General features: G+C 36.8%; 1 protein-coding gene across 5 annotated transcripts in view; it reads left to right on the top strand.

Annotated features, from left to right (window-relative positions):
* The window catches only part of LOC133163516 (voltage-dependent N-type calcium channel subunit alpha-1B-like), a 99,926-nt gene that overhangs the window by 63,690 nt on the left and 9,857 nt on the right, over positions 1-26,379 (top strand). For 2 of the 5 annotated variants that reach the window (XM_061293480.1, XM_061293484.1), the window contains 22 exons: positions 119-178; positions 309-415; positions 5,878-5,974; positions 6,534-6,694; positions 7,400-7,549; positions 8,255-8,456; positions 8,668-8,832; positions 9,658-9,768; positions 10,832-10,915; positions 13,222-13,338; positions 14,405-14,470; positions 15,577-15,668; positions 15,772-15,922; positions 16,011-16,138; positions 19,858-19,954; positions 23,021-23,126; positions 23,227-23,334; positions 23,454-23,563; positions 23,674-23,849; positions 24,545-24,674; positions 24,783-24,893; positions 25,515-25,553. In XM_061293480.1, the coding sequence (XP_061149464.1) occupies positions 119-178; positions 309-415; positions 5,878-5,974; positions 6,534-6,694; positions 7,400-7,549; positions 8,255-8,456; positions 8,668-8,832; positions 9,658-9,768; positions 10,832-10,915; positions 13,222-13,338; positions 14,405-14,470; positions 15,577-15,668; positions 15,772-15,922; positions 16,011-16,138; positions 19,858-19,954; positions 23,021-23,126; positions 23,227-23,334; positions 23,454-23,563; positions 23,674-23,849; positions 24,545-24,674; positions 24,783-24,893; positions 25,515-25,553 (2,568 nt within the window). Of the gene's footprint in view, positions 1-118; positions 179-308; positions 416-5,877; positions 5,975-6,533; positions 6,695-7,399; positions 7,550-8,254; positions 8,457-8,667; positions 8,833-9,657; positions 9,769-10,831; positions 10,916-13,221; positions 13,339-14,404; positions 14,471-15,576; positions 15,669-15,771; positions 15,923-16,010; positions 16,139-18,701; positions 18,799-19,857; positions 19,955-23,020; positions 23,127-23,226; positions 23,335-23,453; positions 23,564-23,673; positions 23,850-24,544; positions 24,675-24,782; positions 24,894-25,514; positions 25,554-26,379 lie in introns of those variants that run through there. The other 3 variants (XM_061293482.1, XM_061293483.1, XR_009716401.1) reach the window with 3 other exon arrangements.

Below are 26,379 nucleotides of genomic sequence, written 5' to 3'. Positions count from 1 at the left end.
TAATACATAGCTTGGAAGTTCACACAAGCTTGTATGAGGAGAGTGCAATCATCTATGCGTTCACAGATTTCACAATTTCATTTTATAAAAATTTTTTGAACGCTTGATTGTTTTGCAGGTGCTCAAGTATCTGGATTATGTATTCACTGGAGTGTTTACATTTGAGATGGTGATTAAGGTAACAGATGTGCCCAAAAAGAATTAGAGGAAGTTTTATTATGCTGAGAATCAAACAAAATAACTGAATAATTGTCATTTGTTTTTTGGTTTTTTCTTCTTCTTCTAATATGATTGTTTTTTTTCTCAAGATGATTGACTTGGGACTGCTCCTCCACCCTGGGTCCTATTTTCGTGATTTATGGAACATTCTCGACTTCATTGTGGTCAGTGGCGCTCTTGTGGCATTCGCCTGCTCGTAAGTAGTCAATTTTAATGTTCTAACAATGATTTTCGTATATAAGCATATTAGAAGTTGGCAAAAATTGTCCGACATCAGTGCTGCCATCAAATTATTTGATAACATGGTGTCAACTTGTCAGCCCTGACAAGTCGCATGAAAGAAGTGAAATTAACTGGAAATTAGAATTATGTCATTTTTATGTCGAAAGAATCTTGAAAATTATATTCTTATTTGAGATATCATATTAAAATAAAAATTAGCATCTACCTGCGACATGCAAATAAAGTACACGTGCAGTGTTTTGAAATCTATCTCTATATAGTCAGTTTTGTTACGTATATGCAAACTAGCATTTAAAACGGAAAAAAATGAATTCATTCTTTGTGAGATATAGAACAAGCTTCTTTTTTCAATTTAAGTATTGAATGTTTGCGAGCATTAAGTTTGCTACTGTGGTGATAGATTATAATGCAATAGCTATTTGAATGTAAGGCACCAAGGTATGTATATTCCGATCCACCCAAATTAAATATGCATCACTCTGATTTATTTATTGTAGTCAAATAAAAACCTAAATTCCAATGTAGTTGGGATTGTGTATATGGGCACTAACACACCTGTAGAGCTGCTGACTGTTGAGTTTTGCATTCATAAAAATCTGGATGCTTTTTTCCTCTTTGGCGCGGAGGACACAACATCCATGTTTTCCAAAAACAATTTCAAATGTGAACTCGTCCGACCACTTTGTTGCAGGAATTAAGTTCAAAATGAGACAATAGTTTCAAAACAATCCAATAAAGTACATGAACATTAAACATTTTGATTTTGTTGTGTATTAATTTGAACATACACTGAAATTGTATTCTAAAATAAGTGTATGTTTTTTTATGTTCTATACAACGTCCCAACATAATTGGAATTTGTGTTTGGATTTGCCTGCATTTCTAACATCTCTCGAAATAATTGGGTGGCCTTGAAAACAGAGTCAATGATACCCCTGAAGCTCATACGGACCTGCAATTTGGGTCTTAAAAGTCCAATATGTATTTCCCATTCTCTTTAACTCTTTTCTGTCAGTTTTTCCACATCTGCCATTGTTTTCACATGGGCTCTGTCCAAAAATTCTTTACACTCACAGTGTGATCTCTTTCTGTTTTCTGTCACTTGGCTTTCTCCTCTTTTTCGAATTATAAATTGAGACTTCTCTGTCTTTTACATGTTGTTGATTATTGTGTATTTGTCCCTCTTTTTTCCACATTTTTTTCCTTCCATCCTCGGTTTCTGCCTTGGATTGCTTTCAGGAGCCTAATGGGGTAATGCCTGAACTTTCAGTCTTTCAGTCTGTGCTTGTCTGTCCTATTTGGATCTTCTGTTTTCCTTCCTGCCCGTCATCTGCAGATTTAATCAATTTATCTTCTGCAACCTCACAGCTGAATGAATGTTTCTGTCTAACTCATATCAGTAACAACCAGAGATACTGGCACACGCGTGTGTGTTTGTGTTATAAGAAAAATCAATTTACCTGTTTCTTTTTATCTGATTATGTTGGCAGCTATGACCTATTATTGCTGACTGAGACAAACATTTTAAAAGCTGCAGCTATTATAAGAGCATAAGCATTAATGTAGATCCAAAGGATGAGTGCTGAATTTAGCATACAAAATAATCAAACCATGCATTTTCATAAAAATGCAAATCTATAGTAACTGAAATTTGAAAGTTCTGTCAGTATCTCTGTGACCACTAATGCACGGGCCTGCCCTCATATACTAGTACCATTACTAAGTCTCTAATTCACTCATGCAGGTTATCAGACGCAAACATTTCCTCTTCATAAACCCGTCAACGAGCCTCCCCACTTCTTTCAATCATTTGCTCACTGGGTTCATCATCATTTACCGCAACTTATATTCATGGCGGTTATAGTTTGTTGCAAGACTTACTATAATGATGTTTCTGAGCTGTACGACTCAACAACCATCATCAAGACTAGAAGAAGTCTGTAATCCTTTAGCCATGTTTATGTCAACCTATTTGGCTAAATGAAGCATATTCATGAGGAGCACAGAAAGAGAATAGGCACCATGCGGTAGGGGTATGATGAATAGATGTATGTGTGAGTGTGTGCGTGTGTGTGTGTGTGCGTGTGTGTGTATGTGTGTGAGTGAGTGAGTTTTTTAATTAAGTGGCTGGGGTCATCACCTTTGTCACCATTTTATTTGAATCATACAAGAATGTGAAAACTCCTTTTCATTCACTTTACTTCTCATCTGTTGTCCTTTTTAAACCTGCTATACGATGTCATCATTTAAATAGCCGCTGCTATACTTTCACAACATGGTTATCTCTTTTCATAGTTTGTATTTTGTTACAATCATTTGCTCTACATTTGTTTTTTGGCACTCGAGGGGTTTCGGTGTTAAATCATTGCGTGTTTGTCTGCTTATCATTGCTTTTTTTCATCAGATCGCAACAAAGCGTGGCCAGGTGGGAATAGTCCTTATCTACTTTTTGCCTGTCCACACTCCTTTCCCTTCTTTCCTACATGTGAAGCAATAAATGCTTCTCTTCATGTCTTCTTTTTTCATTGTTGTTCTTTGGCCTCCATCCCAAGGTGTTTGGCAAATGACCATGTGTCCCTCTTCCCTTGTAGAATAACAATAGCTCCTGTCCCAATATTTGAACATCAGGACAAGAAGACAATATTGGGAGCTCCTTCTCCTAGCTTTCAGAAGGTCAACATGCAGTTAATATGTTGAGCGTCACTCAGCAGGTATCAACAGATATCATGAGGTATCGTATCGGGCTGATACCGACCTAGTTTCATGTATCAGTTACTCCCAAATGCTGCTGATACCAGCCACAAATACACTTCATAATTAAAAACGTCCAACATTGAGTAAGTCCTCCATGCCAGTAGTTGGCACTGCACTGCAGCATTTTGACACATTGCCAAAACATTGTTTCCAAAAGAAGATAAAAGTCTATTTTTATCATGATCTGACTGTCATTGTGTTAATTAAAATTGTATGTGTCAAAACTATGATCGATATCTGTACCCAGTGATGATACTGCTGTCTACTCACAATTGTGAATGCTCACACTGGTGTCAGTCTGGAAAAAATGTGTCGTCAAATATCCTAAATTTCAATAATGATAATAAAGACATGACCAGAGAAGATTAAACCTGGTTACCATTTTACAGAATGAGGCATTAAAGCGTACCTGAGTATGTCAACTCAGGCTTAAGAGGATGTGTACTTGAAATACCTGGAGCCTAGATTCTTTACTCAAACACTGCTGACCTGCTGAAAGCTATTAGGAGACTGTATTGCCATCTTTGTGTGTTAAGGTCCTTCAATAACAATTAAGAGCTGGCATTATCTTTTCAGCGTGCATGCCTGGGTAGTCGAGTAATGTGAGCATGAGCAGTGCATGTCATTATTTTAGACTGTAACTGAGGGACCAGAGTAATGGAACCATACATCTCCCTTTCTTTGAGCCTACGGTACCTTTGGACCACGTGTTACAACATGTAGATCAAGGTCACCACTCTCATCTTTGAGCGTTATCGTAGAGTTGTTGATAGGAGTATTCTGAGGCTTTTGAGGTATACACATGGCATCACATAATTTTTTTTTCCAGTGGGACTGTTAGGTGCCATAACATTTCTGCTGTCAATATGTTAAAAGTTACTGGAACGCCATCTGACTGGTTGTGATAACCTCAGGGTTGTATTATTGCTACATTCAAATTTTAAATTCAGAATAACATAAAACTTTTTTACAATATTGCAGCGTGTCGCCCACTATGACCCAGAACTACAAAGGAGATGGAAATTTATTATTGGCTGGGATAATTTCACCAGCAAAACTAGTAGAAGAGTTGGCGGCAGTTTAAGCTGTATTTCTCACTCCATTTCGTGCTGCTTGGCTCCAGTCGGTGTCTTATCACAAAGTTCTTGTCACGTTCGAGGTTGTGAGCACATTGATCCAACCTGTAGTATTTGCTCACCAATACTATTTTATTAGTCTTTGTGTTTTATGTGTGTTTAATTACCCTAATTTGTTGTATACTCACTATACAATAACAATGAAAGCTTTCTATTCTACTCTACTCTATGTTCAGTTCAGGGTAGGTAGGTCAATGTTTCACTTTTCATTTAGTAACTGCATTAATTCTTTCAAAAAGATATTTGACATTTTTTTCATCAAGACCCGATGTCACCAAAAAGTACTTGGAGAAAAAATGAAGTGGTGTTTAAATGTTGTCAATGTGTCAAGAATTAAGGAAATGATGACGTTTTAAATCAATAGTGGGAAGACAATTTGCAATTCTAGTAATGACACGCAAATTTGATGCACAATTTGTCTTTGCGGGCCACATAAAATGATGTGGCGGGTCGTATCTGGCCCCCGGGCCTTGAGTTTGACACCTGTGATCTAAGCGTTGGTATGCCCAAGGCAGTTTGTTAAGGATGTTACGTAATACCTTGTAGTTGGAGTCAGATAATCTGTGTAGCTGTGAGTGTGAATGGATTGACTGTCATCCATTCCAAATGAATGGATGTATCAGTACATTAAGTATGGGGAATATTAGGACAGCTTTAAAGATTTTAGCATTACAGCATGACAAGGAGTGAACTGCTCTGTACCTGAGAAAGCAACTTTAAAAATATCAACAAAATGAAGACATGTTTAGTAAACTAAAGTGACAATTTCACTTGTAAATCACAACTGTAATCACACTTCAGTCAATATTCCAGCTTTGTCTCATTTGACAATTGAGACAAGAGCGGCAACATCGGTCTTTTAGTGAGTGATGTACACAATCTAAGGATCCGAGCATACACAACTCCTTCTCAGTAGAACTACATTAAAGGTGCAGCGTTAGCCAAAGACTCATGATAGTGGTTCCTGCAAAGAAGTTTTTACCTCGACAAGAGGTTGATTCTTTGCTGATATACTGTAGTATTTTTTTGCTTGTATCTCAACATTTATGTTATTCTACAGAAACCTGGTTGAAGTTGTGCATACTACAATTGGAGTGTAAATAATATTACATAACTCATTCTTGACTGTGGAAGTGGTACAAATGTATAATCACGTAAAACTATTTATTAGTTAGCAAGCAGTGAGTTCCATGAAAACAATATTTTGAAATATTAACAAAACACTACATGAAGCATGACTTAATGTATCAAAATTGTGAGTTTTGTTATCATCAAATATACTTTGCACTGTTCCTGTAGACTTTTCTGTGGTTGCTGTAGAATAACATTTAGTAAACCTCATGTAACTGTATTTTACTACTAACAGATCATAAACAGGTATTTCACTTTGTGTGGAGTTTTTCTCTCACGTACTGCAGTCAGCCACTCTTGAACGGACAAAGGAGGCCTTTTGAAAGGTTAAAGGGTTTAATGACAATGCGTTATTCAACATCTCACAAATTTACTGTCATGTCAATCTCCACAGAGGGACAAAAGGCAAGGACATCAACACCATTAAGTCCCTGAGGGTCCTCCGAGTCTTGCGGCCACTCAAAACCATTAAACGTCTGCCCAAACTAAAGGTATAGTAATCCAATTATGACTCATCAAGCTCATTGAGGACAAGACTAATGGCAGGAAGTGGCAACGCTGTGCTTATATCCAGTAGATGTGTTGATGTGTGTCCCCCCCCCCCAATGTCATACAGGATAGATTCAAGCTATGAGCCAAATAAATATTTTCTGTGGCTTCTGCGCGGAGTGTCTTGATTAAAAGGACATGATAGTGTCACCCTGGTGCTTGAATACTAAAAGGATTTTTTTCATGCAGAAGATATAAGCTCAATAGAGTAACAAAAGAAGCGTGGCTGAGCGAAATGGAATTTGGAACGCTGACGTGATTTCTTCGAGAATGATAGACAGGCTATTAGGAAAGAGGAGAATAGTACTTGGCACACTATGTAAAAAACTTGATCGTGATCAACAATGCATGAGAATAGTTGTCACAATGTATACACAGAGCAATTAATCCCCCTCACGAAACACCCAACACAATTTTAGCAGAACTCTGAGGACAAATATTGATGGACTATTTGTACGGCAGCTTCCTCATTACTGACATTTGCGTTGTTTATTTTTCCAGGCTGTGTTCGACTGTGTTGTGAATTCTCTGAAGAATGTTCTCAACATCCTCATCGTATACATCCTCTTCATGTTCATCTTTGCTGTTATCGCTGTGCAGCTTTTTAAAGGCAAATTTTTCTACTGCACTGATGAGTCCAAGGGTCTAGAGAAAGACTGCAGGTACACCATTTACAGTATTATTAACCACTGATTGTCAACCGGTGGTCTGCGGCCCTCTAGTGGTCCGTGGCGGTATTACTAATTGGAAATGGAAAATAATTGCAAACTTTTTTAAAATAAAATGGATTAATTATTTCAACTTGATTTATTTTACAGCTAGTTTTGTGAATCATTTACCCATCCAAATTATGTCAAATGTAGTTGAGATTTCCAAAATAGACATACAGACGCAAAGAAATAGCCTCTATAGGTCTATCCTCCTTTGATACAAAATATAATAATATTTCACTAAAGAAGTGGTCCCGAGTTGCTTCTTGGCTATAATGGTGGTCTCTTGGACAAACCCAGTTGAAAACCCCTGTTTTAACCCCAGACAATAAAAGGGTGACTCTAATCGGCCGTCTATAACAAGGGTCGGGAAAATATTTGGCGGACAGAGTCATCGATGCTCATTTTTTACGAATAATTTCCCGCGAGAGCCATACCATTTAAAAAAAAAACGATAGGCTAGATACAATTAAGTGCATGTATTTTAATTAAGACCAACGATTTTTTGTATTTTTTGTATTCTTTTTAATGTCACCAAAAGAGCCATATCTGGCTCGCGAGCCATAGGTTCATCCTGATCTGCTTTTTATTTAAAGTTAAATTTTTTTGGTCTTTCTTAATTTCAATTGAGCCTCTTTCTTCTCCCATTTCCCTCAGGGGTCAGTTTCTGGACTATGACAAAGTGGAACGCGGACGTGATGTGGAAGCTCAGCCCAGAGAGTGGAAGAAATACGAGTTCCATTACGATAACGTCCTCTGGGCTTTCTTAACGCTATTCACCGTCTCCACGGGAGAAGGCTGGCCCCTGTAAGTTGGGATAATCATCATATCCGTGCTGCATATTACCATCATTCATGAACAAAAGCCAAAGTAGAACCCAGTGAGGCTTTGTTAGTAATTTGTCTATGTGAAGCCCTTTGAGACTGCTTGTGATTTAGGGCTATACAAATAAACTTGACTTGACTTGACTTATGCCTCACTCAATTTGCATAATCAGAAAGTCAGTAGTAGTAAGCGGTTATCTCCATTCGTGACATGCAGTAGCTTAATTAACAATTACCTGGACACATCTGATATTTCCTTTTAGATTATAACTCAGCCTTTGCTCTACAGCATGTGTCAAACTCAAAGACCGGGGGTCCAGATACGGCCCGCCACATCACGTTATGTGTCCCGCGAAGACAAATTTTTCTTAGACTTTGTATCATTACTAAAATTACAAATGTCTTCACTTTAAAAAAATAGATATTGCTTGCAATTTTTATTACCATTTGTCTTTTTAAAATATTTGAACAGTTCTTACTAGTCTCTGATTCCCAAACTCGTTATTCATCAATTTGTTTTGTAGCGTACACCGTATATAGAAGACGTTGACAATCATAACGGCCCTCCGAGGGAAACTATGATTACGCTGTGGCCCGCGACAAAAAATGAGTTTGACACACCTGCTCTACAGCATGCACTGTATTTCTACATAATTGGTGTTTATGAACAAATGTTATTGACTTTCAGAGTGCTGAAGCATTCAGTGGATGCCACCTATGAGGACCAGGGTCCCAGCCCAGGTTTTCGCATGGAGACATCTATATTCTATGTGGTGTACTTTGTAGTGTTCCCGTTCTTCTTTGTCAACATATTTGTGGCTTTGATTATCATCACTTTTCAAGAGCAAGGAGACAAAGCCATGTCTGAGTGTAGCCTGGAAAAGAATGAGGTAGGAACTTTGTTTGATTGAGGCTCCTTTTCTTTGCTTGTGATCACAGAATATTTGTAGTCCCATTCCTTTTTATATAACCACACATAGAAAATAATTTTGATTCAAGCCATCTGAGTTTCGTGGTTTATAAAGGCTGATTGATTTTATTTTGGTTGGTGTACAGCCTCTTCTGCTGTAAATAACTGCACGCAATTTTTGTTATGTCCAGAGGGCTTGCATTGACTTTGCCATAAATGCCAAGCCGTTGACAAGATACATGCCGGAGAACAAGCAATCCTTCCAGTATAAGATGTGGAAATTTGTGGTGTCACCTCCATTTGAATATGCTATCATGACTTTAATTGCCCTCAACACTGTCGTGCTGATGATGAAGGTAAGTTATAGAAGGAAGGTATTCCTCAGAAAAAGTTACATCACATGAGTTGAAAACAAATATTTGCCAAACTTGTCACATAAAAACAATGCACAATGGCGATAGCTCATTTGGACCTAAAAAATGTGACCAGTGAAAGAGCTGTATCAGAAATTCTCAAATTTCCAACACAATTATGATGAAATATGGTATTTTTACTTCTTTTTTATTCTTTCATTTTACTGAAAAATAGCAAGGGATCTTCAATGCCACTTTTTTCCAGATATGAGGACAAATACTTAATTCATGAGTAGTCATCAACACCGATACCAAGTACCGATACCACTAGTACTTTTGATACCTCCACCCCCTAAAATAGACATTTCTATCCCAATACCAATTGTTTATTCTTCTAATTTCTAGTTAATGTATAGTTTCAGATCCAAAAATGGCCACTAGAGTCTGGATAATTCTGGTATCAGATGGCGTCGTATGTACAATACCTTGAAATACGGCTGGTATGGGCACTGATACCATTACCTAGTATGGGTTTGTTGAATATTTCTAGTGTTGTAGACTAGTGTACCATTCTTACAGTTATGTTTGTACGCAGACCCATCATATATTGTGGAACCCTAGGATAAGAGACCATAAGTGAACCATTTGGAAATATATTTTAGAGTAGGCAGTACATACATCACAAACTTAATATGACAGATTGCTGCAGTTAAATTCAAATTAAATTCACCCATTGCACCACTGGGCACTGTAATGTTGCAGATTGTAAACACATTAGTTGTTCCTCAAAATCTTTCCATTTATGTGCCGTTTGCCTTTCTTTCTCAGTTTTATGGAGCACCCGACCTATATGAGTCCATGCTGAAATACTTGAACATCGTCTTCACTGCCCTCTTCACTCTTGAGTGCATCCTTAAGATTATTGCCTTTGGTCCACTGGTGAGATTGAGCCCCTTTGCACTCACTCACTCACTCACTCACTCACTCACTCACTCACTCACTCACTCACTCACTCACTCACTCACTCACTCACTCACTCACTCACTCACTCACTCACTCACTCACTCACTCACTCACTCACTCACTCACTCACATTTTCTTTCTTTCTTTCTTTCTTTCTTTCTTTCTTTCTTTCTTTCTTTCTTTCTTTCTTTCTTTCTTTCTTTCTTTCTTTCTTTCTTTCTTTCTTTCTTTCTTTCTTTCTTTCTTTCTTTCTTTCTTTCTTTCTTTCTTTCTTTCTTTCTTTCTTTCTTTCTTTCTTTCTTTCTTTCTTTCTTTCTTTCTTTCTTTCCTTCCTTCCTTCCTTCCTTCCTTCCTTCCTTCCTTCCTTCCTTCCTTCCTTCCTTCCTTCCTTCCTTCCTTCCTTCCTTCCTTCCTTCCTTCCTTCCTTCCTAAAACAATCTCAGAGAATGCTAAAATCATCTCATCTCAATTTGCATTCTTTAGTGGTTAATCCTAAAAAAGCAAAGCAAATTAAGAAACCGTCAGAAAGTGCTGCTAAGGGGAACATTATCGCAAAATACTGAGTTTTGGTCTCAAATTCAAGACAAAAATGTAAAGTATTCATCCCAATAAGTACGAGTAAGAAGGCAAAAATTCCAAGCGACATTAATTTTCATTTCCACATGGAGCCATCTGTTCTGCATGCAGTGTTTCATCTCAAGCGTAGGTCCATTTATTAATTTGCACCCAATTTCTTAATTTCCACACCAGTTACCTCCACCTGTTTTGTTGTTGCCTGCAGCTTTCAGCCTCTCCCTCTAGAAACCGTATCGAAGACGCCAGACTCTACCTTTATACAGCATATGCCAGTCACTGCATATAAAATGTGACTATTTTTATCTCAATACCTCTTTAACAAAACGTTATGCGTTTTAAGAAAATATTCATAAGGATTTAAATTGGGAGCAGTCCGATTCCGCTGCAACTGCAACAAACAGTATACATATGACTATTTCCTAATGTAAGGGAACTGAAAAAAGTGGTTTGCTTTGTATTTTAGAATTACTTGAAAGCAGCCTGGAATGTGTTTGACTTTGTAACGGTGCTGGGAAGCATCACAGACATCCTGGTGACAGAGATTAAGGTAAGCCATGCACCTCATGGGCTGCACCCTCAGGATCACCAATCCTTCAATGGTAACATGAGTACACTGTCTAGCAACTGCAGTAGGAATTTACCCACAGCAGAAAGATGTGCAATATGCAATTTTTGCATTTGGCTACTGAAAGCCATCATGTAGTTATCAACACTAAATGGCATCATCAAGATTTAGCCCTTCATCAAGGCATGGTTTTCTATAACTTGGATCATCCAGGCCTTTATTCTTCATGTTGACCCATTGATATTAAAATCCATAATGTAAGTAGTCAACTACTGTATTCAAATCGCTTGTCAAAGTCAAAGTCTGCTTTATCGTCAATTTCCTCACATGGCAAGACACACAAAGAGATCGAAATTGCGTTTCCTACTATCCCACGGTGACAAGACATATTATATATTACATATTATATGTTTGTATATATATGGACGTACATGTATATGTATATGTGTATATATATATATATATATATATATATATATATATATATATATAAAACACACACCTATACATATATATACATATATATATGTATATGTTTGGTCCACGAACAAACAAAACATTCAAGTAAACAATACAAAAAGTAACAAAAAGGCACAAACAATAAACATGTCATCATTTTTCAATGAAAAAGCAGCAACATTACAACTGATGCCAGTAATGGAACAATTGATCGAATGGACGACTGAGGCAGGTTATTGTGGCTTTCTATGTGGCAGATGTAGTTTCTTTCTTTGTGTGGCTTTCTCATCATGTGATTGTTGGTTTGTGCTCTGTCTCTTTCCTCTCACACTCCTTTCTCTGTTTCTCTTGTCACTCTTTCCATCATCTGCTATGTCTTTCCTGGCGCCTGTGCCCTCACTCTGCTCCCCCCCACGTGTCACAACTGACACAGACGGTAAGTGGCTTTTCTTGTCAACTGCCGATTCTTTCTTCTTTTCCTTCCCAGTGGTTTGTTTTCTCTTTCATGAAAAAAAAAAAGTGTTTCCTCAATGTGATGCGTTGCTGAGATTTGAGAGAAGATGGATGGTAATTTGATAAAAGTAATCAGTGAGCTATATCTTTAGAAAAATAATGCTGCAAAATTAAGGCTTGATCTTCAAGTGAATGGTGTTGAGTTTGGGTCTACAGTGTTATATAGGTTGAGCAGTTGTTGAATTCATTATTATTATATTATTCTAAAATCACCATCTAGTGTTATAATGCAGTAGTTTTTTATGTTAGAAAACAAAACTTTGGTATGGACCAGAACTGCCAAAATTTAAATAAAAATGAAAATAAAAACAAATAAAACAAATATAAATGATGGTATTAATGGTATTTTTGTTGTTGTATTGTATTTAGTTCAATATATAAGTATATATTCGTATTAATTTTAGTTTGATTTTGTATTGAATATTTTGTTGTGGTTTTCATTTCCAGATATTTTTTAAATTAAAATTGTCCAATTTTTTTTTTATACTTATTTTCATTTTGACTTTTTATCTATTTTTGTTTTTGTTTTTGACAGTTTTGGTCTTCCATACTTTGGAAGTTCAAAAGGGTACAAGAAAATGAAAGTGAAAAATATAACGAATATTTTAAGAAACATAAATATGTGTATTTATGAATAGGTTATGGCTATTTTCAGAGTTACCAAATCAGATTCAAACTAGACATACGTAGCCGCAAACAGTTTGTCTGATGTCCCAAAAGTATGTTTGATAATCTTGATCATGATTATATATGACCCAAGTCAAATGTTTTGGTATTTGGTGAGACAACAACATACATCACTAAAAGTACACTAATGTTAATGTTGAACTGTAATGACATTTTCATTCATCATGGTGAATACTTCGCACCTTTTATATTGTACTAAAAATACTAAACTGTCCTTTACAATGGAAATAATGAAGCGCACGGTAGAGATGAGGTGAACAGTGTTTCTGTTGTTTCCATGGTTACCCTGGATTGTAGTTGTCGCTATAATTGTTGTAACAACCAGGGTATTACATTTTTAAGATAACAATACTGCTTATACCAAGTATTTATGTTATTTGTAGGTTTATAAACAATTGGCTAGTGATTAGTTCAGGGTGTACCGCACCTAGTATATCAGCATATATGTGATCTTGTTTTTTGTGTGCCTCTAATATGTATTTATAGTTTAAAAAAAAAAATCATGTTTATTGACTGTATCTTATTCTCAGTAGCTTGAAGGGATGCGCGCCTTACAAATGAAAGGAAAACGCTTTGTCCTCAAGTTGTTTTGCTCTGAACGTTTTCCTCTTCCCATCCATCTCCTCCAGGACAAGATGATTAACCTGAGCTTCCTGAGGCTGTTCAGAGCAGCCCGGCTCATCAAACTGCTACGGCAGGGCTACACTATTCGCATTTTGTTGTGGACGTTCGTGCAGTCCTTCAAGGTGAGCAAACAAAGCTGACAGAAACAGTCAGAAACAATCAGTTCTCATGCATATTTAAATACACAGTGGAAAAACAGATTGTATGGGGTTATTTTCTTGACTTTCAAAATGCAGATAATGGAAGCTAGTATTTATTCCCAATGATAAGAAAGCAAGTCCATAAATTTGCCATATAGCTACTGTCATTTATTTAGAGATAAACAACCCAAGCATCAACAAAACAGAAGACTAAAAAGGTTGTTGAGGAACACTGCAAACTATGTTTATTTTAAAAAGTCACAAAGTAGCTCTGACAAGGCTGCAGCTGGATTTTCACTTGATGCTGGTTTTCCACTTTAAATCCTTGAGGATATGTCAAGTTAAATGCAAAACGCCAGGCTACAGCTGAGGGAATTTATAGCAGGTTTAATGTCACTGGTGAGAGCTTTTATGCAAAGTGAAAATGGATAGTAACGGCACGGTTGAAAAGGTGGCTATTTAATTACACCAAATGTTTCCCTCTTCTTAAACTGATATTTAAAGTATCAATCCATCAGATAAGGTTAAATGTTTAGATTATTAAACAAGACCGATACATACAGGACCGTGAATGTAGTATTTATCACCCTTTCAAATTCTTACTAATTCTTACAGTTTCTCCACGCTAATAATTATTATTATATTTATTTATTTATTTATTTATTTATTTATTTATTTATTTATTTATTTATTTATTTATTTATTTATTTATTTATTTATTTATTTATTTATTTATTTATTTATTTATGGGTTTGTTTGTTTATTTGTTTGATTATTTATTCATTTATTGTTTATTTACTTATTCATTCGTTCATTTGTTCGTTCATTCATTCGTTCGGTCATTCATTCATTCATTCATTCATTCATGTATTTCCTTAATAAATAAAATCTTAATTTAACAACTGCAGCATATGTTTACTTGGTTTATGTTTGACCGACTCTCCAACTGTAGAATGTAAACAGGAAATCAGAAACCTGTACTGAACTGTATGTGAAGATGTGTGATTTAGCCTGCACAATACAGTCTTACATGAGTTTGTGTTTCCAGGCCCTGCCTTATGTTTGCCTGCTCATTGCAATGCTCTTCTTCATCTATGCCATCATTGGAATGCAGGTGAGTGTTTGCATGCAAGCTAGACGCTAACAATGTAGAATGAATTTTAGAATAACTGTTATATAAGAATATCCATCCATCCATTTTCCGTACTGCTCTGTCCCCACGGGGGTCGCGGGCGTGCTGGAGCCTATCCCAGCAGTCATCGGGCAGTAGGCGGGGGACACCCTGAACCGGTTCCCAGCCAATCGCAGGGCACAGAGAGACGAACAACCATCCACACACGCACTCACACCTAGGGGCAATTTAGAGTGCTCAATCGGCCTATCAAGCAATTTTTTCAGGATGTGGGAGGAAACCGGAGTGGGCTCGGGGAGAACATGCAAACTCCACACAGGGAGGGTCAGAGGTGGAATCGAACCCGCACCCTCCTAACTGTGAGGCAGACGTGCTAACCAGTGCTCGCTGGAGCCGCCCTTATATATAAATATATATAATCATATAACTTAGTCTCTTAATGAGCAAAAATTCAGGAGCAATAGGTCATATTAATAGTGGAAAAAAAATTAATTTACAGATTAAGCTGTATACTGGTGGTGGACAAAAACCTATAAGATGCATTTATTGCCAATGTATTTTGACAATGAGACAAATAAATATTAACTCCATTATCAATGCTTATTGATTTTGTTTCATGTCAGATGAATTATCTTTCAAATTGAGTTTTCACCTCCCACAAATAGACTTCACTGTCATAATAGTTGCCGTAATTTCTCACTCTTGATGTCATTGTCAATACGATGAACGTGTTACATGTCAAATAGATATTTAAAATTAAATTTGTTTTACTGCATTGACAGCGTGTGAGTCACTCAGCTCTTCACACTTGTTTTTTATTTTCTAACCATCAATGTATGCTATAGCCAAAGAAGGAAAGATTATAAACAGCCCTTTTATTGTGCTTCAAACAAACAGTTAACCCTTGCCATTATTGTTTTGCGCTAAAATAGTCTCTCATCTTTTAATCTGAGATGATGATGTCGTCAAAAAGTGTCATTAGTGTTAAAAGTTACTAAAATGAAGAGTTCCAACCTAATTCAAATGTTTAAAGACATCGGAAAACTTTCTTTGAAAGCAACTTTTGAGACAACTCTCTCCCATTCCAGGTGTTTGGTAACATTGAGCTGAACGAGGAGACCTCAATAAATCACCACAACAACTTCCAGACCTTTTTCCAGGCTTTAACTCTTCTGTTCAGGTTAACACACACCTTTACACTTAATATGATATGATGATGATCATAATATTACACAGGGTTCACATTGTGTGTCTTTGTTTTGTATTTTTTGTGCATTTTGCAGGAGTGCCACTGGTGAAGCGTGGCATGAAATTATGCTTTCATGTCTCAGTAATCGGTCATGTGACAAACTCTCAGGAACTACCGGGAAAGAGTGCGGAAGTGACTTTGCCTATTTCTACTTTGTCTCCTTCATTTTCCTCTGCTCCTTCTTGGTTAGTAATCTTGGCCCTTGTTCTATTTGATTGCTTACCTATGTCTGCTGACGTTGTTTATTCCCGTTAATGTTTTTTCCTTCACTAGATGCTAAACCTATTTGTTGCTGTCATCATGGACAACTTTGAGTATCTGACCAGGGATGCTTCCATCTTGGGTCCTCATCACCTTGATGAGTTCATCCGTGTATGGGCAGAGTATGACCCAGCTGCATGGTAGGTTCTTCAGTTGATCTCCATTCTAAAGCTAAATTTTAAGAGAGCATCTGAAGGAGGGTGTCAGTGTTCCATCTCAATGATTTAAGGCCATTTAGTGTGGACAAAAAAAAATCCCATCTTAGAGTCAGCAGCGGCGTGAATGACAGTCTGAGCCCCGTGCCAACTGAGAAGGGTGACAAGCCCTCAGCCGGCACAGCTCATGCATGTAAATCCAACCAACGTCCCCTCCTTTCTCCTAAACCGAGTGCCTCTCAGGATATTAGTCACAGAATTACGGTAGTGTTGAAGGGAAGACATTTTCCAGCTAGTTTGACAGCACAGGTTTTTCTCTCATCTTCACTAACCCAGTTTCACTATTTTAGTATACAGAAGAATCATCCAACCTATGGCTCAATAGATTTCCTCTAAAGATTTATTGGAGCCTTGTTTACGATTCAGGACCCCAGTTAAGTGAACTATAAAACAGCCACCTTCTAACAGACGTGAGATTATTTTACAATTCCCATTTAATTCAGTGATTACAAATTATTTGCTGTCAGTGACACCTTATTTTGATGTTTTTTCATAATGTGGATAAGTAAATTGCACAATTAAAATTCTAAAATTAAGAAGGTTTTCTGAATATTAAATATTTACACATCTCTAAATGTGATATGCCCTGGATGGGTGTAAAACACTTGTTAAGATTTTGAGCATTGATATAAACATGACAGATGACAGTCTACACATCTTTGCGAAAATGCCGGGTATCAGTGATTTGTAAAAATTAAACCAAATGTGAGTCATTTCCCACCCAATAATATGACCTGTAACATGTACAAACTCAATCATCGTTTGTTCCTTTGACAACTGAAATTTGTCGTTGCAAAAGTGTGCACACCCTCTTCTCACCGTTGGTATGTTTAGGACAAACACAACACCACTCATCACCAAAAGAACATCAAAGGCGTAATGGTGATGGCAGAATTGTGCTTCGCGGCTGTTTTTATTCAACTGGAGCAGAGACGTTAGATGAGGTACAAGGATTTATTAACGATTTGAAATAGTAGTTAGTATCAGAACATACGTACTGTGCCTCTGAGGTTTCTGCTAAAAACCAGAAACATTTGGAAAGAATTCACTTTAAATGGTTGTAGGTGTGTGCAGACTCCCATTTAACCTTTCGAGTGTCAATGTGATTATTTCATTCCAAGCAGAGCCACAGATCGGTTTCAGAGGGCGTGCACGCTTTTGCAACTACATAATTAGATTTTTTTTTTTTACTTCTCAGCTCAAAAAGATAAATTTAGTTTTTGTTTATCTTGGATATTTTGATATCACAAACAAACTTGCATTTATACAGACTTTTTTCTATCCACCGTGTGTTCCCAGAGGCCATAGCAGCCCTGTTTCAGGCCAAAACGGCATGTTTGTGAGAAAATGCAGGGGAATGGGTTGGGCATATGGGACAAACCATTATTGCCTGTGGAGATTTTTAAACTGTCTAAAAATTTGTCACGGCAGTCCCGCTCCAGTGAGACAATACAAACAAAATCAACGAAAATAAAAATGGTGTAAATCAAGCTTATAGTATTTGCGCAAGGGCACTGTGCAGACTGCAGTGTGTATGTGAATAATGGGCTTTTTTTCCGGAAGATGAGATTTTGTTGTGAATTAGGTGTTGAAAGAATCCTAATATTATGACACATGAGTAAACACACAAGCAAACTCTGGCCCAGCAGGGGAGCAAACAAAAACATGCTCTAAAGCTGCTTAGCATCCACATATCATCCCAAAACATTCTTGACAGATCTTGACGGTCCATTTATACTTGGAAAAAGAAAGAGGTGCTTTTTGTTAGATGGTGATGTCATTTTTGGGGGTTGAATACTCAAGAATTGAATTTGATTACTCAAAATATTTAAATCGAATTACATGCTTCAGGTCAGACGGGCTGCGATGGCTGCTGGTAGCATAGTGTAAAATTAGCCTATGCTGAAAGATTGCGCAATTTACATGAACAGGATTCAAATGAAATATTGCAAACAAATGTTCAGTTTATTAAGTACATCTTTAGTACCGTATTTTCCGGACTATAAGGCGCACCGGGCTATAAGGCGCACCTTCAATGAATGGCCCATTTTAAAACTTTGTCCTTATATAAGGTGCACCGGACTATAAGGCGCACCATTAATGCATCATGTCAGATTTTGAATCCAAATCAAATCATTCTCCATTTTATCTTTTTTATTTCAACTTCAGATGCAACAAATTACTTTATAATCACAAAATAATGATCCATAGTCTTTTTGATTCATGATTCATAGTCTTCAGCAGGCCACTTATGCTTGATTTCCTGACACAATGCTTCGGGTCAGTTTAAATTTAGGAATTTGGTCCATATATAAGGCGCACCGGACTATAAGGCGCACTGTCAGCTTTTGAGAAGATTTTAGGTTTTTAGGTGCGCCTTATAGTCCGGAAAATACGGTATATATTGTTCTTGAAAATTGAAAGTCTGAACAAGCGGATAAATGAGATGGCCTGTGACCTAACATCGTTGCTGTCTTATCTTTTTCAGTGGAAGGATATGCTATCAAGATATGTACAAATTGTTGCGTTTTATCTCACCCCCCTTGGGCCTGGGGAAGAAGTGCCCCAACAGGGTGGCCTATAAGGTTTGCACTCCCTCACAGTCCTTTTGTTTTCAAAGGGACTGTGATGATTTGGATTGTCAATGTCTGTTTTCATTTCCTGACATGCCAGAGAACGACATGGCCACACATGCATACAAATATGCATTGATCCCTTACTAACCCGCATGCAGCTAACCACGGCAAGTCTAAGAAACAACGCCACAAGTCAGGCTCATATAAAAGGCACCAAACAAGATGTCAAAATACATTTTGTTTTTACACAGAAATGAATGCAGAGTTAGTATGAGCTTTGTGAGCTTTGTTTTCACTTTGGTTACTGCAATTGTATTTTTGCATAAGGAGATAGAGGGCATGTTCAATGAATACCCCGCTGCTGTTCTGCCATTTAAGATGTTTTGTATTTGCTTTTGAAAGACTTAAAAACAGTGTGATGACTTTGAGGGAAATACCTTGACCACAATTTAAACTTTGAAGCTCAAAATGTGAATACACACGAAGGTCAGCAAGAATACACATTGTGTATAATTAATTAAATCACTCCACGTTTATTCCCTAAACTGGATGTGAGCCCTTTCAAATAAACGATGCCTTAGAGTGCAAATTTATTGCTATTGACACTCATTTGTAAACAAAAAAAAAACAAGTATCTTTTTATGTGAAAGAATTCCAAAATAATAACACGTCGATTGTAACTAATGTGAATACACTTTTCAGAACAAGCTCCCCCATTTTTTAAATATTAAAGTATTCATTGAATGCACTCTAACTTCTAAATGCGCTACTTTTCACAAGGGATGCCTCCATCCAGGTAGTTCTCCAGAGACTTCTCCTTAACGTTTGCCTTTGGGATCCATTCCTGAATCCTTAACGCCAACAAGGATTCCATATCATGATATCCTGGAAATCTTATTAACAAGGATTTCTGTGTCCCTTTCTCTTTCCCCTTCCCCGCTCTCCTTGTCATTTTTCTTGTTTTGTTGTTGAAACTTTCCCCATCCCTTCTTCTTGACTGTATCATCTCACACATGGGAAATCTCCATTCCTCCCTCCATGGCCTTCTCCTATACTTTCTGCGGAAAGTGGCCGTATGAGTTATCGTGATATGTACGAGATGCTACGAGACATGTCCCCTCCTCTAGGTTTGGGAAAGAAATGCCCACCCCGCATCGCCTATAAGGTAGACTCCCTCCCCGCTCATTTCTCCGTTGCCTCGTTCAGTCATTGCTGGTATCCTGCTTTCAACTGTCAAACACCATTCAATTTCTGTCAGTGTGTCACATTCAGAATATTCCGGGCTGCTGATGTATCTTCTTTTCCCGTGTGGCCCCATAGCAAAATCAACTCTGTATAGATTATCTCAAGTTGGTTATTGTTTGTATAGAGCAGCGAAGGAAAAACAAAATCTCTAAGAAAATTTGACAATAAGCCAAACTGAAAATGGGAAACTGTTTTATGAGTTAGATATTAATCTCAGAACGGTCGAGTGGCGTCTTGTATGCCACCTCACAGTTGGAAGGTTCTGGTTCCAAAAAAAAAAAAAAAATAATAATAATATATATATATATATATATATATATATATATATATATATATATATATATATATATATATATATATATATATATATATATATATATATATATATATATATATATATATATATATATATATATATATATATATATATATATATATATATATATTTATTGAGGCAATTATTTATAGATTATATATATAATCTTCTCTGTAAAAAATCTTATAATATATATGTATACTTATATTCATAGATTATATATAATCTTATACAAATATAAAATATAATTTATAATATTTAATTCATAATATTTTATTATAATAATATTTACACTACCGTTCAAAAGTTTGGGGTCACCCAAACAATTTTGTGACCCCAAACTTTTGAACGGTAGTGTATATATATATATATATATATATATATATATATATATATATATATATATATATATTTATTTATTCATTTATTTTCTCTAATGCGATTAAAAAACAAAAATTACATTAAATATTTCAGTTGATTTATAATGAATCCAGAATGTATGACATTTTCGTTTTTTTAATTGCATTATAGAAAATAAAAAACTTTATCACAATATTTTAATTTTCTGAGACAGTCCTGTCGCGCTTTTCAACCAATCAAACCAACCAATCTACCAAGAAATCAAAACACATGAGCACATCTTGTGCCATCAATCGCGGTAAATATCAAAACGATCACCCCAATATTTGGGATTTTATCACCATTGAGCGTTTTCCTCCCCATAGAAAAGTTTATGACACTACACTACATCTTAATGTCACTTTATGAGGAGAATGCACAATCATTTTTCCTGGGTATTTATTTTGCTTTTTTGCACAACAACCCTTGTGAATACGACGCTGAAATGTAGCAAACTGTAGCTGAAACTGAAGTGCAATTGAAGGTGCCTAGTTTTACCTGCACAATGAAAAAATCAGCAAAATAGTCAACCGCCAATCTGAAACCGACTTTGGATCCAGTCCATAGATATGAATGTATAACTGTGAATGGTTGTTTGGCTATTACCTGCAATTGACTGGTGATCACTGATGTATTCTGTACTATTTAAAATCAACTGGGATCGACACCATCTCTCTTTGGGGACACACCGTATATAAAATGAATGGATATATATTTAGTCTATCTCAAAAAGATCTCTCAAAACAGTATGTCAATTTCCACAGTTCAATAAAAGCAGCTACTGCTGCTAACTTATTTAAGACTTTAAAGGAGGTTCTCAATTTAGTTGCAATGCATTTAAACGACATCTTAAAATCTCCCTGTTTATCCGCTCTTCTCAACCAGCTTTTTTAGATTTTATGTTTTGTTTTCTTTTTACAAAATCACTACAGAAATACTGCTAAAATATTTCCAGCACTGTGACGATGACTTTCCATACATACACAATACTACGCATACCTCCCCATTATTGCCCACCTCCTTTTTCTTCACCTCATCTCTGTCATTGTCTTGTCTGCACTGTTTCTAAAGTTTCAAAAATCTGGATACTAATGTGCATGTACCACGCTGCCTTGCCTTATTGTGAATGCATTTATTATGTGAATTCTGCATGAGCAATAAATACAATCCAGCGCAGACTGGAATGGTTTACCGAAAATCAAAACCAATGATGGCTGCACATTATTATTCCACAGTCCTGTGGCTTTCGGAAGATTTTTATTATTTGAGTGCGCAACATAAAAAAACTAAATATTAGTTGATTTAAAGGTCTTCCAGGAATTTTGATAGTTTTGATTTTATATTGGACAAGAGACACGTTCCTAACTGTTCCTTTTCAGCTCAATAAAAAAAAAAAAAAGTTAAACATTGCAGATACTGTATAGTGGATATAAAAATTCTACACACTCCTGTTGGAATGGGGTTGCATGATGTGCACACAACCGAACTTTAATTAGTGACTCCCATTTAACATTAGTTAGAATTTGAGTTTTGAATTTGCATCCAGCCACATCCCCACTTACAAGACACTTGTCCAACCACATTATCTCGGTTATTTAAAAATATTTTATAATATAATAGTTGTACAGAGTGTAGAATGCTGGAAACAGTGTTGACATGATTAATCTTCACAAAAATATTTTTGTAGACTTGGAGGTATGTAGGCTTTTTATATTGTACAGAGTGTAGAATGCTGGAAACGGTTTTGAAATGATTAATCTTCACAAAAATCTTTTTTTTGACTTGGGGGTATGTAGGCTTTTCATATCCACTACTGACGGTTTTGCTTTTCCAAGAGAATGCAAGTATCTTGTACATACTCACGGCCTATGAGAGTCTGTTTTTCAATTACAGCTAGAAAATGCTCTATGGTAAAAGCTCCGTTCTGAAAAAATAAAATAAAATAAAACAGTAATATACTTAATAGGTATTACTGTAAATTTATTACTGTATTACTGTATATTACTTTAAAATATTCTAGTATTCTTGACATTAAAATGTGTTTATTAAGATTCTATTTTTGGTCCCAAAAATATTACATTTTAAAACATTTCTAAATGTTCCGATTTAATGGATAACTGCTAACTTACACTATTTAACAGTTCGACTGAACAATATCCTTTTAGTGGGTTACAGCTCAAAGTACAAATTATTATTAAAATTTCCTCCATGTGATTGTGTGAATTTTCCGGTTTATAAAACTGCCTCATCTTTTTCTGCCACTCCCGTTAGCGTTTGGTGAGGATGAACATGCCTATTGCAGAGGACAACACAGTTCATTTCACCTCCACACTCATGGCTCTGATTCGCACAGCCCTCGAGATCAAGCTGGCATCTGGTGAGGGACTGGAAGCTTGCCATTTTCAATTCTTTGCAGCTGGAATGGTGCAATGATCTTTGTGAAGAATAAAAAGTATAATATACATTTGCTTTCACAGGAGTCTTAGCACAGCATCTATGTGATATTGACCTGAAAAGGGAATTAAACAGAGTTTGGCCGAGCTTGTCACAGAAGACTCTTGACCTGCTGGTGACGCCACACAAATGTAAGTCTAATTTCTCTTATAGAAACTATGGAAAGAATTGACAAAGCAATCTTGGTCACTAGCATATATTTTCTTTTACTTGCCCTCTGGCGCCATCTCCTGTGTGCTCTGTTTTCCAGACAATGAGCTGACTGTGGGGAAAGTGTATGCAGCTCTCATGATCTTTGATTACTATAAGCAGAATCGAGCCAAGAGACTTCAGCAGCAGCATCCATCAGGAGGAGTTCAGGTACATTTGTGGAGACTTTTTGTAGGGTTTGCTTTAATTTAGTTTGTAGTCATAAATAATGAGGTACAGTCCTATACCTTTGTCAGTAATCACCTTTTCTTGTATTGCAGAGTAAACTGGGAGCGTTGTTTCGTCCAATACTTCCCCTTGGTCATTTCAAGGAAGTAGACCCCCCGATACCCAGTCCCAAACAGCTATTACCTCTACACCCTGAATCAGAAGCAAAGACATCACCTCTTCCGCCTGTCAGAACCACTACCACCACCTTGGTTAACAAGGACACAATGTGAGTGTTTGCAGTTCATGAATTTGGTGGCAAACATATTATACCCAATTTACAGAATATTAAATAAGCAGGTTATGACGTGACCAACATGTGATGTGATGTGATGTGATGTGATGTGATGTGATCTTATGTTATGTTATGTTATGTTATGTTATGTTATGTTATGTTATGTTATGTTATGTTATGTTATGTTGTGTTATGTTATGTTATGTTATGGCAAATTGTGAGTATGCGTGCACATTGTAGGACGGCTCGACGGGTAGCATGGGATTCCAGAACGTTGTCAGTTTTGAATTGTTTAGTACAAAACCAGGAAATGGGCATGTGCGACAGAGACCCTTGTTGTTGCCCAATCAGATAACATTGACGACACGACCTCGCTTGGCCTGAAAAGGCTGGCTCTTTAGAATCATGTCTGAAATGGTTCTGAACAGAGGTGTCCAATCCAGGTCCAGAAAGTAGAAACATTTCCAGAGTTTGGCTTTAGCCACAGGTGCTTCACAAACTCTGGCCGGCTTTTTACTTTTTTCCTGGATTTGACACTTTTGGTTCTGAAAAGCGATTCTATTGTTAAATTAGCAACACTGGTTGCTCACACAAATCCATTTGGCCTACATTGCTTCCAAAGTTAACAAATTCTAGATTTCCCTGAGATGAATAGAGATAATACACAATTTGTTTGTTTTTATTCACAGGCTTGACCAGAAGAGTTCCATTAAACATTCCCAGTCTGGAGATGTTTCTTTGACAGCACTGAAACCCAAAGGCCGGAGGAAACTACCAAGAGGCCAGTCGGAAGATGTACAGTGTTCTGCAAGGCCTCAGGTTTACACACATGCACTCACTTACAAAAAAAGCACCACACCCAAGAACAACTAAAACAATGAAAGGCTTTTGTTATGGATACTTTTATTTTTGTTATTTTATTTTCAGGAAGTGGTTGAAATGAAGCCAGTTGAGAACATCTCAGACACCGAGGCATACCCAAGTCTGGATGGTCATGGCCGAGCAGCTTCTCTGCCTCGGCTCAATGCAGAGTATTACGTAAGCTCCGTGTCTGTTTCATAAAGTAATTGCTTTCAGATTTTTATTTTGAAATATATTTGATGTAAAAAGGTATCTCTGCAAGTACACATCCCACCAATAATGATAACAGAAAGGCCAATTTCTTTCGATTGGGGTTGTTGCTAGTTTATCTCCTGCTCGCTGTCCTCCCCGCTCTCCCGCATCACCTGACATGCACTTTTCTTATGTTGCTTTTTGGCTTGTTGGAAGAGGGGGTTGGCATTATGCATGTAAATAAAATGATTTCGAGCCAGAGCCAAGGTATAGACACACATATCAGATTGATCATTGGGGCACATGTAATATTTTGTGAATCGTGTGTTTCACGTTCCACCCAACACATGGAAGGTCATATACCTAGGGCTAATGAGAGAACATGCAACATGTGTTTCTATGATGGGAAACTATGCCAGAACTATAAGAACAAACTGCATGTGCTACTTGTTAAAGTTGAAGTGATTGCAATGTTTTTATAGAATGTTGGTGAAAAATGGATGGGCTAGTGCCAACCTTTAACTTCTTCTGTCTTCGCTTTCTCCTAATTTGGATGCCCATTGCTAATATTTTGCCCACCTCCCTCTTGTGTGTGCTGTCTGATAGCGGAGCCACCCTCGCCACGCCCCTGGGACCCACCTGGCAGTATGTACCACCTGTTGTGCCACCTCTTTTTTCCTCTCCTTTGTCCTTTCTAATGTCTGTTTTTGTGCCAGTGAGCTTCTGTCATCTCAGTGCAGAGTTTGCATCCTCATGGAGGAATTGAACCATATGCAATATGCAGCGTTATTATTTAGATTACATAAAATGATAGATGCAACAAAATCGACAAGCAATTTCATTTTGAGCACACGTCGCTAGCTGTCAACAACGGGTTGGAGTTCTGTTCTCTAAAATTGTGTTTGTATGAAAATAGCAGCCCTGTAGTTTTCTGTAAATCTGTGTTTGTTAGTGATGGAAAACTGAAGTTTCAAATTTGCTTCATGAACTAGTTGTACTTTTGATTCCTCTAAATGGCACTGTTGGTTTAAATAAAGTGGTTTAAGAAATTTCCAGCCCAATGTAGAACATAGAGTGCTATCTAAAGGAGTCAACTGGTTCATGAAGAAAATTTGAAGCTTCATTTTCTCTAGTGTTTGTTTGACTCATCCAAAGCAGGTGCAGATTCTGCTTTGCTGCTTTAGAATATCAATTTTTTCTCATTTGCTGCTCAGTCAACAGTCAAAGTTGTTGTCTGGCCTTTCTTTATATTGTCTTCTTTTGGTACATAAAACAAAAAAGCATTTAAGTTTATTGTTAAATTTTGTCACACTGTGTCTGTGCATTTTCATAGTATCATTTTACGACAACATATCTGCTACAAGGACATGTAGATTCGGTGTTGTATTGTTGTTGTCCAAGAATGTCTCTAATTGTGGTTCTCTGGAGTAGGAACACATAGAATTAGAAAATGACTCAAATATGTGTGTGT

This window comes from Syngnathus typhle, linkage group LG12, assembly GCF_033458585.1.
Source record: "Syngnathus typhle isolate RoL2023-S1 ecotype Sweden linkage group LG12, RoL_Styp_1.0, whole genome shotgun sequence".
Classification (NCBI taxonomy): Eukaryota; Metazoa; Chordata; class Actinopteri; order Syngnathiformes; family Syngnathidae; genus Syngnathus; species Syngnathus typhle.
Note: the sequence above shows the minus strand (reverse complement) of the source record. Positions and strands in the feature narration are given on the sequence as shown.